The following is a 15,339-nucleotide window of genomic DNA, read 5'->3' as shown; positions in this document are numbered from 1 at the left end:
CAGGCATGGTTTTAGCTTGCGTGCGTGAGTTGCGTCCAAACTCCCAAATGGGACGTACAAACTCGGTAGGTCAGGTCACCATGTCACCTACCGTGATCCAAATTTGTGATGTTGAAATTTATACACAATCACGAGCGAGCGCGTTCAGTAGAAATGTTTTTTTTTTGTGAGTCCTTGGAGTTAACCCGTTAGTTGAAGGCTTGAAAGTGTAGGCGGGACCTATCATCAGCATTCGAATAACGATGGTCCCCACAAACCATGAAACCATGAATGGCCTAGAGCATCTCTAACAAACACCTTAAAACCTATATGTAAGAGCAAAAATATTAAAAATAGGAATTTAAGCACGAGCTAGGAGATCCTTTATATCCAGATCTTCCTAAAATTATAACTTTTCACGTGGACATGGGTCGATCAACGAGAAGCAAGACCGAATCAACGAGATGAAAGCCAGGGATCATCTGCAACTTTTCTTTTGGTGGAAGCCATTGCACTGGTCATGTTCTTAGTTTAGGCCACGGCAAGTAGAACTATCTTGTATGTAGTAAGCAATGGACCATTCCATTATGTATGTATGATGTCAATGTCTAAAAGTTGTCGAATTATGCCATTAATTTAAATATGTGTTTGAAATGAATTTGAGTTAGAATATGTTTAATTGTTTTTAGTGAAATAATTTATAGGGGATCTGCTAGATGAGCAACAAATTTTTTCCTAGAATAAATTGTAAGGAAACATAATAGGTAGAAAACTTTGCACTTTTAGGATGGGGGGTCTACTAGGGATGCTCTTACCCCAACTTCTGGAGTGCAAGTTCAGCTCGTTATAAAATGAGTGAGCTTAATTTGATTTGAGCTAGAGGTCAAGTAGTGGAGTTGGCTCATGCTTAACTTCTTGCAATCTTAAGCTAGATATGAAATACTCCCTCCGTCCCAAAATTCTTGTCTTACATTCGTCTAGATACGGATGTATCTAATACTAAAACGTGACTTGATACATTCGTATTTAGACAAAGCTAAGACAAGAATTTTGGGATGGAGGGAGTAATAAGATGACCCCTCGATGATGATGGCATTATTGCTAAAATTGTAGCAATCATGTTCTATGTAAAAACTAAAATAATCATACATATTAAGGTAATGATTTCATAATTCCAAAATTAGATGAAGGTAAACAAACTATTGCATGTATGAAAGATAAAATACCTACTACTACGCTAGTTTGGGATATGTCAAGTCAAAATCGAGCGATCTAGGCTTGACTCAAACTCAACTTCCTTTTCAAACCGAGATTAAAAATGATCATAGTAAGCTTATTTCCTTGTAAGTCAAACCCAAGTCGAGCTAACAAAATTGAGTTGATCTAGAGTGACTAGCGATCCCCGAGCTTCCATAATGGCCCTAACATTTCAAAAAATGTGTGTCATTGGAACTTTTGCCTGGGGTGCTTGTCCCATCTATTTTTACCCACATGGCTCCAATTACTTTCTATCTCTCCTACCTCATCTACAACCACCTTCAGTTGTTTTGAAGTTTTAGGGAAGCTAACTACTGTACTATGTGTTTCTATCTCTTTGTCCTTCAGATTTTTGATGCACTCATTCATTATCTAACTATTATTGGTTAGGTGCAGGTCATAGTAAATACATGTGTAACTTGAGGTTTAGGGATGCGTAACTCAATAATTGTGATTGACTCAATGACGTGCAACTAGGTCGATTGAAAATCCTTTTCACAATACCAATAACTTGAAATGGGTGAAATGCATCTACAGACATGGCCTCGGAACACACGCAATACACTTAGGTTGACTTGACGAGCCTAGCATGTACAGACATGGCCTCGGAACACGGAGGACCGAAAGGTCGAGCATGAGTCGTATAGAAGATACGATCAACATGGAGATGTTCACCGATCTTGACTAGTCCGTCTCACGTGATGATCGGACACGGCCTAGTTAAACTCGGATCATGTTTCACTTAGATGACTAGAGGGATGTCTATCTGAGTGGGAGTTCATTAAATAATTTGATTAGATGAACTTAATTATCATGAACTTAGTCTAAAATCTTTACACTATGTCTTGTAGATCAAATGGCCAACGTTGTCCTCAATTTCAACGCGTTCCTAAAGAAAACCAAGCTGAAAGATGATGGAAGCAACTATACGGACTGGGTCCGGAACCTGAGGATCATCCTCATAGTAGCCAAGAAAGATTATGTCTTAGAAGCACCGCTAGGTGATGCACCAATCCCACAGAACCAAGACGTTATGAACGCTTGGCAGCAGCGTGCTGATGATTACTCCCTTGTTCAGTGCGGCATGCTTTACAGCCTAGAACCGGGTCTCTCCAAAAGCGTTTTGAGAAACATGGAGCATATGAGATGTTCGAGGAGCTGAAATTGGTTTTTCAAGCTCATGCCCGGGTCGAGAGATATGATGTCTCCGACAAGTTCTTCAGCTGTAAAATGGAGGAGAATAGTTCTGTTAGTGAGCACATACTCAGAATGTCTGGGTTGCACAACCGCTTGACTCAGCTGGGAGTTAATCTCCCGGATGACGCGGTCATTGACAGAATCCTTCAGTCGCTTCCACCAAGCTTCAAGAGCTTTGTGATGAACTACAATATGCAGGGGATGGAAAAGACCATTCCTGAGGTATATTCGATGCTGAAATCAGCGGAGGTGGAAATCAGAAAAGAACATCAAGTGTTGATGGTGAATAAAACCACTAAGTTCAAGAAGGGCAAGGGTAAGAAGAACTTCAAGAAGGACGGCAAGGGAGTTGCCGCGCCCGGTAAACCAGTTACTGGGAAGAAGTCAAAGAATGGACCCAAGCCCGAGACTGAGTGCTTTTATTGCAAGGGAAGTGGTCACTGGAAGCGGAACTGCCCCAAATACTTAGCGGACAAGAAGGCCGGCAACACCAAAGGTATATGTGATATACATGTAACTGATGTGTACCTTACCAGTACTCGTAGTAGCTCCTGGGTATTTGATACCGGTGCGGTTGTCATATTTGTAACTCAAAACAGGAACTGCGGAATAAGCGGAGACTGGCAAAGGACGAGGTGACGATGCGCGTCGGGAATGGTTCCAAGGTCGATGTGATCGCCGTCGGCACGCTGCCTCTGCATCTACCCACGGGATTAGTTTTAAACCTCAATAATTGTTATTTAGTGCCAGCTTTGAGCATGAACATTGTATCTGGATCTCCTTTAATTCGAGATGGCTACTCATTTAAATCCGAGAATAATGGTTGTTCTATTCATTTGAGAGATATGTTTTATGGTCATGCCCCGCTGGTCAATGGTTTATTTTTGATGAATCTCGAACGTGATGTTACACATGTTCATAGTGTGAATACCAAAAGATGTAAAGTTGATAACGATAGTCCCACATACTTGTGGCACTGCCGCCTTGGTCACATTGGTGTCAAGCGCATGAAGAAGCTCCATGCAGATGGACTTTTGGAGTCTCTTGATTACGAATCATTTGACACGTGCGAACCATGCATCATGGGTAAGATGACCAAGACTCCGTTCTCCGGAACAATGGAGCGAGCAACCAACTTATTGGAAATCATACATACCGATGTGTGTGGTCCAATGAGTGTTGAGGCTCGCGGAGGATATCGTTATGTTCTCACTCTCACTGATGATTTAAGTAGATATGGGTATGTCTACCTAATGAAACACAAGTCTGAAACCTTTGAAAAGTTCAAAGAATTTCAGAGTGAAGTTGAGAATCAACGTGACAGGAAGATAAAATTCTTACGATCAGATCATGGTGGAGAATATTTAAGTCACGAATTTGGTACACACTTAAGGAAATGTGGAATAGTTTCACAACTCACGCCGCCTGGAACACCTCAGAGAAATGGTGTGTCCGAACGTCGTAATCGCACTCTATTGGATATGGTGCGATCTATGATGTCTCTTACTGATTTACCACTCTCATTTTGGGGCTATGCTTTAGAGACTGCCGCATTCACTTTAAATAGGGCTCCGTCGAAATCCGTTGAGACGACACCGTATGAATTATGGTTTGGGAAGAAACCTAAGCTGTCGTTTCTAAAAGTTTGGGGATGCGATGCTTATGTCAAGAAACTTCAACCTGAAAAGCTCGAACCCAAGTCGGAAAAATGCGTCTTCATAGGATACCATAAGGAAACCATTGGGTATACCTTCTACCTCAGATCCGAAGGCAAGATCTTCGTTGCCAAGAACGGGTCCTTTCTAGAGAAGGAGTTTCTCTCGAAAGAATTGAGTGGGAGGAAAGTGGGACTTGATGAGGTGATAGTCACCCCTTCCGAACCGGAAAGTAGCGCAGCGCGGGAAAATGTTCCTGTGGTGCCTACACCGACTGGGGAGGAAGTTAATGATGATGATCATGAAGCTTCAGATCAAGTTACTGAACTTCGTAGGTCCACAAGGACACGTTCCGCACCAGAGTGGTACGGCAACCCTGTCCTGGAAATCATGTTGTTAGACAACGGTGAACCTTCGAACTATGAAGAAGCGATGGCGGGCCCGGATTCCGACAAATGGCTAGAAGCCATGAAATCCGAGATAGAATCCATGTATGAAAACAAAGTATGGACTTTGACTGACTTGCCCAATGAGCGGCGAGCCATAGAAAACAAATGGATCTTTAAGAAGAAGACGGACGCGGATGGTAATGTGACCATCTACAAAGCTCGACTTGTCGCTAAGGGTTATCGACAAGTTCAAGGGGTTGACTACGATGAGACTTTCTCACCCGTAGCAAAGCTGAAGTCCGTCCGAATCATGTTAGCAATTGCCGCATACTATGATTATGAGATATGGCAGATGGACGTCAAAACGGCATTCCTTAACGGCTTCCTTAAGGAAGAGTTGTATATGATGCAGCCGGAAGGTATTGTCGATCCTAAGAATGCTAACAAAGTATGCAAGCTCCAGCGCTCAATTTATGGGCTGGTGCAAGCATCTCAGAGTTGGAATATTCGCTTTGATGAGATGATCAAAGCGTTTGGGTTTACACAGACTTATGGAGAAGCCTGTGTTTACAAGAAAGTGAGTGGGAGCTCTGTAGCATTTCTCATATTATATGTGGATGACATACTATTGATGGGAAATGATATAGAATTCTTGGAAAGTATAAAAGCCTATTTGAATAAGTGTTTTTCAATGAAGGACCTTGGAGAAGCTGCTTATATATTAGGCATCAAGATCTATAGAGATAGATCAAGACGCCTCATTGGTCTTTCACAGAGTACATACCTTGACAAGATATTGGAAGAAGTTCAGTATGGATCAGTCCAAGAAGGGGTTCTTGCCTGTATTGCAAGGTGTGCAATTGAGCACGGATCAATGCCCGACCACGGCAGAAGATAGAGAAAAGATGAGTGTCATCCCCTATGCCTCGGCCATATGGTCTATTATGTATGCCATGCTGTGTACCAGACCTGATGTAAACCTTGCCGTAAGTTTGGTAGGAAGGTACCAAAGTAATCCCGGCATGGAACACTGGACAGCGGTCAAGAATATCCTAAAGTACCTGAAAAGGACTAAGGATATGTTTCTCGTTTATGGAGGTGACGAAGAGCTCGTCGTAAAGGGTTACGTCGACGCTAGCTTCGACACAGATCTGGATGACTCGAAGTCACAAACCGGATACGTGTATATTTTGAATGGAGGAGCAGTAAGCTGGTGCAGTTGCAAGCAAAGCGTCGTGGCGGGATCTACATGTGAAGCGGAGTACATGGCAGCCTCAGAGGCAGCGCAGGAAGCAGTCTGGATGAAGGAGTTCATTACCGACCTAGGGGTGATTCCCAATGCGTCGGGCCCGATGACTCTATTCTGTGACAACACTGGAGCTATTGCCCTTGCGAAGGAGCCCAGGTTTCACAGGAAGACCAGGCATATCAAGCGTCGCTTCAACTCCATTCGTGAAAGTGTTCAAAATGGAGACATAGATATTTGTAAAGTACATACGGACCTGAATGTAGCAGATCCGTTGACTAAACCTCTCCCTAGAGCAAAACATGATCAACACCAGGACGCAATGGGTGTTCGATTCATCACAATGTAACTAGATTATTGACTCTAGTGCAAGTGGGAGACTGTTGGAAATATGCCCTAGAGGCAATAATAAATGGTTATTATTATATTTCTTTGTTCATGATAATCGTCTATTATTCATGCTATAATTGTATTGTCCGGAAATCGTAATACATGTGTGAATACATAGACCACAACGTGTCCCTAGTAAGCCTCTAGTTAATTAGCTCGTTGATCAACAGATAGTCATGGTTTCCTGACTATGGACATTGGATGTCATTGATAACGGGATCACATCATTAGGAGAATGATGTGATGGACAAGACCCAATCCTAAGCATAGCATAAAAGATCGTGTAGTTTCGTTTGCTAGAGCTTTTCCAATGTCAAGTATCTTTTCCTTAGACCATGAGATCGTGCAACTCCTGGATACCGTAGGAGTGCTTTGGGTGTGCCAAACGTCACAACGTAACTGGGTGACTATAAAGGTGCACTACGGGTATCTCCGAAAGTGTCTGTTGGGTTGGCACGGATCGAGACTGGGATTTGTCACTCCGTGTGACGGAGAGGTATCTCTGGGCCCACTTGGTAATGCATCATCATAATGAGCTCTATGTGACTAAGGCGTTAGTCACGGGATCATGCATTGCGGTACGAGTAAAGAGACTTGCCGGTAACGAGATTGAACAAGGTATTGGGATACCGACGATCGAATCTCGGGCAAGTAACATACCGATTGACAAAGGGAATTGCATACGGGATTGATTGAATCCTCGACGCCGTGGTTCATCCGATGAGATCATCGTGGAACATGTGGGAGCCAAAATGGGTATCCAGATCCCGCTGTTGGTTATTGACCGGAGAGGCGTCTCGGTCATGTCTGCATGTCTCCCGAACCCGTAGGGTCTACACACTTAAGGTTCGGTGACGCTAGGGTTGTAGAGATATGTGTATGTGGAAACCCGAATGTTGTTCGGAGTCCCGGATGAGATCCCGGACATCACGAGAGGTTCCGGAATGGTCCGGAGGTGAAGAATTATATATAGGAAGTCAAGTTTCGGCCACCGGGAAAGTTTCGGGGGTTACCGGTATTGTACCGGGACCACCGGAAGGGTCCCGGGGGTCCACAGGGTGGGGCCACCTATCCCGGAGGGCCCCGTGAGCTGAAGTGGGAAGGGAGCCAGCCCCTAGTGGGCTGGGCGCCCCCCCATGGGCCTTTCCCCCTGCGCCTAGGGTTGCAAACCCTAGGGTGGGGGTTTCCCACTTGCCTTGGGGGGCAAGGAACCCCCCTGGCCGCCGCCCCTTGCCCTAGATGGGCTTTGGCCGCCGCCCCCCCCCTCCCAGGGGGCCTATATAAAGGGGGGGAGGGAGGGCAGCAACCTACAGCCTTGGGCGCCTCCCTCCTCCCCTGCAACACCTCTCTCTCTCTCTCGCAGAAGCTCGGCGAAGCCCTGCCGGAGACCCGCTACATCCACCACCACGCCGTCGTGCTGTTGGATCTCCATCAACCTCTCCTTCCCCCTTGCTGGATCAAGAAGGAGGAGACGTCGCTGCACCGTACGTGTGTTAAACGCGGAGGTGCCGTCCGTTCGGCACTCGGTCATCGGTGATTTGGATCACGGCGAGTACGACTACGTCATCCACGTTCATTGGAACGCTTCCGCTCGCGATCTACAAGGGTATGTAGATGCACTCCTTTCCCCTCGTTGCTGGTACACTCCATAGATGCATCTTGGTGAGCGTAGGAAAATTTTAAATTATGCTACGATTCCCAACAACCGGTTCATGGCACGAACCAGTACTAAAGGTGCCCGGGGGACCCGTCCTGACCACAGCCTGACGCAGCATCATTAGTACCGGTTCGTGACACGAATCGGTACAAAAGGTTGCTCACGAACCGGTACTAATGATCTCCGCCCGCCTAGCCGTTGGAACCGGCACTAATGGACACATTAGTGCTGGCTCAAAATCAAACCGGCACTAATGTGCTTCACATTTGACCCTTTTTTCTACTAGTGACATAAAAGAATTCAGAGAAGATTCAAATATTGTTCATAGATAATCTTGATCATAAACCCACAATTCATCGGATCTCGACAAACACACCGCAAAAAGAATTACATCGAATAGATCTCCAAGAAGATCGAGGGGAACTTTGTATTGAGATCCAAAGAGAGAGAAGAAGCCATCTAGCTAATAACTATGGACCCGAAGGTCAGTGGTAAACTACTCACACATCATCGGAGAGGCTATGGTATTGATGTAGAAGCCCTCCGTGATTGATTCTCCCTCCGGCGGAGCGCCGGAAAAGGCCCCAAGATGGGATCTCACGGGTACAGAAGGTTGCGGCGGTGGAAATAGGGTTTCGTGGTGCTCCTTGATGTTTTCGGGGTATATGGGTATATATAGGAGGAAGAATTAGGTCGGTGGAGCTGCGAGGGGCCCACGAGGGTGGGGGCGCGCCCAGGGGGGGCAGGCGCTGCCTCGTGGCCTCCTTGCTTCTTTCTTGACGTCCACTCCAAGTCCTCTGGATCACGTTTGTTTTCCAAAAATCACTCTCCCGAAGGTTTCATTCCGTTTGGATTCCGTTTGATATTCCTTTTCTGCGAAACACTGAAATAGGCAAAAAACAACAATTTGCACTGGACCTTCGGTTAATAGGTTAGTCCCAAAAATAATATAAAAGTGTATAATAAAGCCCATTAAACATCCAAAACTGATAATATAATAGCATGGAACAATAAAAAATTATAGATACGTTGGAGACGTATCAGGCACGACGGTTGACGAGCAATGCAATGCACATTTTAGCGATAGGAGGTTGTCGCAATAGGCTTTGTAAAAGAAAAGGCTTTTTCTTCACCTCTTCTATTTAAAAAAGTGGCTTTATAAGAGAGAAGTGCATATTTCAACCTCGAACTCTTGCCCTAGTCTAATTTACAACCCCAAACTCCAATACCATCTAAATTACAACCCCCAACTCTCAAAACTGGCCAGGATTCAACCCTTCTCTCCCTGTTTACCAGTTTTGACCTAGTTGACGGGTTTTGACCGGTTGACTGGGTGAACAGTAATAAAAAAATTGATTTTTCACAAGGTGAATACTGGATTTAAAAAACAAAAAATAATTTCGATTATTTTCACCAGGTAAACAGTAATTAAAAAAACACACAAAATTCAAAAAAGATGATTTGTGTGCGTGAATGTCCGTGCCAATTTTCAGCTTGTTTGGATATCTGAGTAGCTCTCGGCAAAAAAGAGAAATGTTGGGTCTGTGAAACTGTTAACTTTTCGTGGACTGTTCGGGCCGTTTTTTTGCTGAAAGCTATTCAGATGTCCGAACGCGATGAAAATTGGCACGGACCTCACGCTTTGAGTCATCTTCAATGCAAAAATGTGGATTTTTGTGAACATTTTAGTTTTTTTATTTACTGTTTACCCGGTGAAAAAAAGGGGAATTTTATTTATTTTATTTTTTCAACTGTTTTTTTGAATCTAGTGTTCACCCGGTGACAAAAGTCGTATTTTTTTCAGTTTTTTAATTTACTATTGACCAGTCAATGGGTCAAAACCGGTCAACTGGGAGAGAAATGTTGAATCCTGGCCAGTTTTGAGAGTTGGGGTTGTAATTTAGACGGTATTGGAGTTCGGGTTGTAAATTAGACTAGGGCAAATGTCTGGGGTTGAAATATGCACTTCTCTCGCTTTATAATGATGGCAGGACGACGTAGCAAGAAAATGAATAACTTGTCATTATAACGGGATTTGACTAATTTCACCAGGTTCATCTGACTGCCGTTGTCCTGCAGTCGGTCGGATGTGTTTTGAACATTGTACTATCGGAATATTTGGAAAAAATACTCGCAAATCCTTCTTTAAAAAATAAATGCAGTGACCTACGGAAGAGTAATTCCTGCCCCAAATTTTTTTTTTAAAACAAGGCAAAAGATTTGCCATTTCCATTGATTAAGAAGAAGAGATTTCTCAGCAATCCCTGACCCGATGTTGATAGAAGATTAGAAGAGTAATCTCTGCCCTTTTATCAATCAATCATCAATCAAAGAAGAAAAAAAAAGGGTATTTTGTGAGTCGGAGCACGACATGACGCGGTGCTCGCAAATTCAGTGGCGCACTGATAGAGATTGGAGGAAGCGCGCTTTACAAACCCCATCCGTGATTTTGGCAGTAATCAGTGCGGTCGCGTTCGCGTTTGCGGCGGCATGACAGCGGCCCGCCCTACCCCCGGCAGTCGAACGGGGGTAAAGAAAAACAGAACCGTGAAACCCATCGCCGTCAGCACCCTCCCCGGAGCGGAAATCCCGGAGCGGTGTCTCCGCCCCTGCAGCGTCTTACGGGCAAGGTTACCCCCTCCCACCACCACCCCCGTCCGTCTCTTTTGTTTTGACCTCCGTCCAGCCACCCACGGTAGCGGGTAGCCCACCGCCGCAAGCATCTCCACTCCTCCCCTCCCCTCCGCCGCGCTGGGCAAGGGCCGGCTCCACAGCCCCTTTCTATAAATCAATCCGCGGAATCCCCTCCACACCCACCTACCGTCCTCGCCCTCGCCCCCCGCACCCACTTTCCCCAAGTCCACTTCTTGCCCTCACCCTCCCTTCCGTCGCTTCCTTCCTGCGCAATCATCGCGGCCGGTCTCTTCTCCTCCCTCTGCTCGCCGATCGAGCGCGCGATGGACGGCGACTACGTCTCCGGCCTGCTCATGGGCTCCGCGGGGCTCGACTTCGGCGTGCCGGGCCTCGACGCCGGCTTCTTCGAGACGCTCTGTGGCGCCGGTGGCGCTGGCGCCGCGGGGCTCGCGGCGATGTTCGGGGACCGGGCGGCCGGGATGCCCGGCTTGGGCGGCGGCGGTCGGTTCGGGGCCGCGGAGGGGACCGGCGGCTGCGAGCTCGGCGCCGCGTCCAGGGAGGGCTCCTCCGTCTCCGACCCGGCGTGGGCGTACGGCGCGAATGCCAGGAAGCGGAAGGCGCCGGCCGCGGGCGCCGGCAAGGGCAAAGAGGCCGCGTCCTGTTTCGCCAAGGTGAGTTCTTGCTCCATGGATTTCATTTATTTTCGGTTGTTGAGGAAATTATACCGTGCATTAGCCCGCTGGTTGGTTCTACCCGAAGATGACGCCGGAATTTGGTTTGCAGATGGGAGAGCCGACGGGGCCGGACTCGAAGAAATGCAAAATTGAGGAGGAGACTGTGAGGCCCAAGGTGGAGGAGGAGGCGGCCACGGCCAGCGATGGGTCGGCCGGCGGGGAGCGAGGCCGCAAGCAGGCCAAGGGCAAGGGCTCCAAGTCCAAGCAGCCGGCGGCGGACGAGCCGCCCAGGGACTACGTCCATGTCCGGGCCAGGAGAGGCCAGGCGACCGACAGCCACAGCCTTGCTGAGAGGGTAAATACTCTAATTTTACTCTCCGCGTCTCTTTTACTTGCCTGAATGAAAAGTTGTCAGTACAATTTTTTACACGCTGTCCTCAATTGTGGGTTCATATGACAGGTCAGAAGAGAGAAGATCACCCTCAAGATGAAGATGCTCCAGGACCTGGTGCCAGGATGTAACAAGGTATCAAAATATTCCATCCAGAAAATGGGAACATAGCTTTGTTGTGTGCAAGTGTCACTTGTTACCATCTCTATAGTTTGTCTAATTTGTAGAAATTCCCATTTGCAGGTGATTGGCAAAGCGCTCATGCTCGATGAGATCATAAACTATGTTCAATCGCTGCAGCAGCAAGTCGAGGTTAGACGCGACACACAATTGGTCACGGTACCAAAATAGTCTGTAACTCTCGGCGAATTCTCTAATCCTTTTGCTGTTTTACTCTTTCAGTTCTTGTCCATGAAGCTCTCGACCGTGAACCCGCAACTTGACTTCGACACCTTGTCTAACCTCCTACACAAAGATGTGAGCTTGAGTTTATCTCATATATCTTGTGCTTTGGCTCTATGAAACAATCTGCCTCTAACATGCTGTTTCCTCTGTATATCCAGATGAACCAAGCACTTGACCCCTCGGCGAGCACGGTGTTTCCATTGGAGAGTGCTGGCACGGTGTACCCATTGTGTGACCAAGCAGACCTTTACCAGTCCTTCAGTTCGGGTGCTATGGAGAACCAATGCTCCATGGGTCTGTTAGACATGGCTCTACCGCACGCACCGCAGTACCCTTTTCAAAAACAGGTGATTGTTGATTGCCTGGAAAATTGCAATATACCTACTCAATTAAGATAGTTAATATGCATCTGATCCTGACACTCTTTACCTCTTCTTCTCAGCAGCAGGATTTCTGGGAGGCGAGTGCGCAAAATGGGCTCCATATGGACCACGAGCAAAGCCAGGAGAATGCAGGTTCGGCACCGAATTTCGATGGTTCCTATAGCGGATTATAATGGATCATTGCTTGCTGCACGCCTTGGTAATTCACTTTGGACTAACAGCTTTGTGTGGTTCTGACTTACGCAGGTCAGCTACAAGCAGCAGATCATCCAGAGATTGAGTTCTAGACGATCACAGGATCACTGATAATCACCAAGGCCCATATTTTTGTACATAAGAAAAGTATGGCGAGTGAAGCTCCTAAGCTAACGGTCTTTTGACTTCCGGACTGAGAACTGATTTGATCATCCACATCCGATGCCGAATGGTACCAAGACGGCCGGTATCGTGGATACTAGAAAGAATCCCGGCTGAACTACCATCCTGCTTGATTCTTCTCGTGTCGATGAGATCATATGGTCTCGAAAAGTAGTAAATCACGTACTTAGATATGGTGAAAATATTTAGAATCACCATAATCTCTCCTAATGTGTAAGAACTCGGCGGATATTGGGACGATACTACTACCGTGTACTTCTATTTTGCATTTGTCGTGGAAATGGCAATTATGGACATATTTATCCTCAGCATATATACTACTCCCTCCGTAAACTAATGTAAGAGTGTTTAGAACACTATTTTAGTAATCTAAACGCTCTTATATTAGTTTACAGAGGGAGTACCAAGTACCAATGCATATATATGTTCTGTACTGTTTTACAGCCCAATGATTGAGCCGCCAAATTACAGTTAAGTGGTGCTTGCTGAATGCTCATCAATCACAGCGAACAGTGAGTTATCAATCACGTTTTAGCGTGTTGTTCACTCATTTCGGTACTTGCTGAATGCTCACCAATCACAGTGAACAGCGACTTATCGCCAGCTTTAAGTTCATAATAGACACTCTCTCCTTTCCTTTCAACATTACAAGATGTTTTAACTTTTCTTCTGAATTGGAAGTATACAGACGCGTTTTGGCGTGTTTGTTTGCCCATTTCGGTCCGTATTAGTCTATATTGAAATATCTGAAACGTCCTAAAACAGTGAACGGAGGGTGTAGCATGCGACTTGCAGACTTGCAGCTGTTGGAACCTTTTAATCCTCATCAGAAATTCTCATTTCACTATCACCAGCAGCATTCCTTCTTTTCTGAGATGGACTCCACATCACATTTTCACCTGCGCAGGCAGAAATGGTAGTACAAGTTACCACTAGTTGTTGCATGTCGTGGTGCACGTAGGAGAAGAGGCGAGGGGCGTCGCTGTCTCCCAGCTCTGGTAGGTTACCCGTCCCTTTTATCCGCTCTCCGCTGGATCTCATTTTGGAGTAGTATCCAGCTTTCTCAAAATAAAAAAAAAGTTTTAGTTTCTACTCAGGCCGTGTTTCTCTTTTCGCCGGAGCACGGCGGGAAACCCTCTCGGCCTCTGCATCGGAAGATGCACACCGTTAAAAGATTATTTTTTGTTGAACTGAAATCCATTTCTCTGAACATGGTAGCTGTAATTTGCTTGAGCTTGCTCTAAGGTTACGTTACGGCGAAGTGTACTGCTTACTACTAGTGCGGCATCAGCATCAGGCTGAGGCCTTTAGGTTCCACGTCGCCCTCTATCGGCTTCGATAATACTTCCGCCGTCTCAAAAAAACAAGTGCCTTAATTTTGTACTAACTTTAAGATAAAGTTATATTTTAGGACCAAGGAGTATTAATTTTCTCTCATAGTCGCTTCAGACCCGAGGAAAAACCCGGGTTGAATCGCGGGACTGTTGCGGCATTGTCATTGTCGTCAGCGAGCGAGCAACAGGCTGTCCGGGAGACTGATGGCTGCATACACAGCTCACGAATTGAACCGCATGAGCCGAGTATGTGCACTGCACCGGAGACCCCAGGATGGACGCCCTTTCGTACAAGAATGGAATACCTTGTGAAGCTGGAGACGGTGGGCCGCCCGCCGCTGTATCTGCATGTATGGGCCACTGTATTCTTTTGTAGTACTACATGGAGAGATACCCCTGCCTGTCAACACACTAGTGGTGCCACTGTGCTTGAATAGGCGGCACTGCACTGAAAACTTTGCTTCAGAACATGGTCCACAAAGATACGTCTCAAATACTCAATCAGTGATCGTGCTCCGTCTTCGGATCTATACTTCCATAATCTTTTTTCTTACTTCATATTTTAAACGGGTGCTAGATATTGACGGGAGGTGTTTCCGTATCTCATGTAAAGTTCTAGTGTATCTTCTTATCTCGTACTCCCTCCGCAAGTATGATAGTGTCCAAAAACGTCTTACATTTTAAGACGGGGGGAGTACTATGTAGTACTGTCGCTTTCAGGAAATTATCTTGTAATACATTTTCATGATATTTACCTAATTTAAAATCTAAGAAAATATTAGCATGAAACTGAATGATCAAAACACATACTCCCTCCGTCCCAAGATAAGTGTCGCCCGTTCAGTACAACTTTAGTGCAAAGTTGTATTAAGTCAGCAACATATTTTGGGGCCGAGGGAGTACTTCTGTAACCCATGTCGACGTTGAAAAACGACATGAATTTGGACCCCGGAGCAAGGCACTGCTCAACTGTTGTCTATTAACTGAAACCAGCAAGCTATAGTAGAGTTTACTCCTCCCATACATTCGATACGAATCACCGAGACGTCACGGCTCTTCGATCGCCGTCGCCCGCCGAACTCGCCGACCCCCTGCAATATATATCCGCCGGCCTTAAAAATTGAATGCCCGGTGGCTTGAGGGGCTACACAATGATGGCCAAATGGTACAGCCGGCCTCCTCTTGCGCTCCTCCTCTCGTGTCACATGTTCACCCCGCTGACGGGCACCAAAATTTCATAATACAAGTCCCTCTCCTTCTCTCCCACTGGCCAGTGCTGCTCGTTCCATGGAGAGGAGTCGCGCGACGTGCCCGACGGACGAACACCGGTGCGTCTGTCATCGATGTCGTCGTCGTCGTCGAGCTCTCAA

General features: G+C 46.2%; 1 protein-coding gene across 2 annotated transcripts; it reads left to right on the top strand.

The window, feature by feature from the left end:
- The first annotated feature begins 10,463 nt into the window (after positions 1 to 10,463).
- On the top strand, positions 10,464 to 12,931 carry LOC123122028 (transcription factor BHLH089). Of its 2 annotated transcripts, none has more exons than XM_044542149.1 (8): positions 10,464 to 11,075; positions 11,188 to 11,433; positions 11,539 to 11,604; positions 11,713 to 11,781; positions 11,872 to 11,946; positions 12,033 to 12,221; positions 12,320 to 12,389; positions 12,504 to 12,931. In XM_044542149.1, exons 1-8 carry the CDS (start codon positions 10,728 to 10,730, stop codon positions 12,542 to 12,544), a joined length of 1,104 nt encoding a protein of 367 aa, XP_044398084.1. In that variant the 5' UTR covers positions 10,464 to 10,727; the 3' UTR covers positions 12,545 to 12,931. The 2 variants fall into 2 exon arrangements, with proteins under 2 accessions (XP_044398084.1, XP_044398083.1); XM_044542148.1 differs by having other exon boundaries at positions 10,472 to 11,075; positions 12,317 to 12,389.
- Positions 12,932 to 15,339: the final 2,408 nt, after the last annotated feature.

The sequence above is a fragment of the Triticum aestivum genome, chromosome 5D (assembly GCF_018294505.1).
Source record: "Triticum aestivum cultivar Chinese Spring chromosome 5D, IWGSC CS RefSeq v2.1, whole genome shotgun sequence".
In the NCBI taxonomy this organism is placed as follows: Eukaryota; Viridiplantae; Streptophyta; class Magnoliopsida; order Poales; family Poaceae; genus Triticum; species Triticum aestivum.
This window is presented reverse-complemented; position numbering and strand designations above follow the sequence as displayed.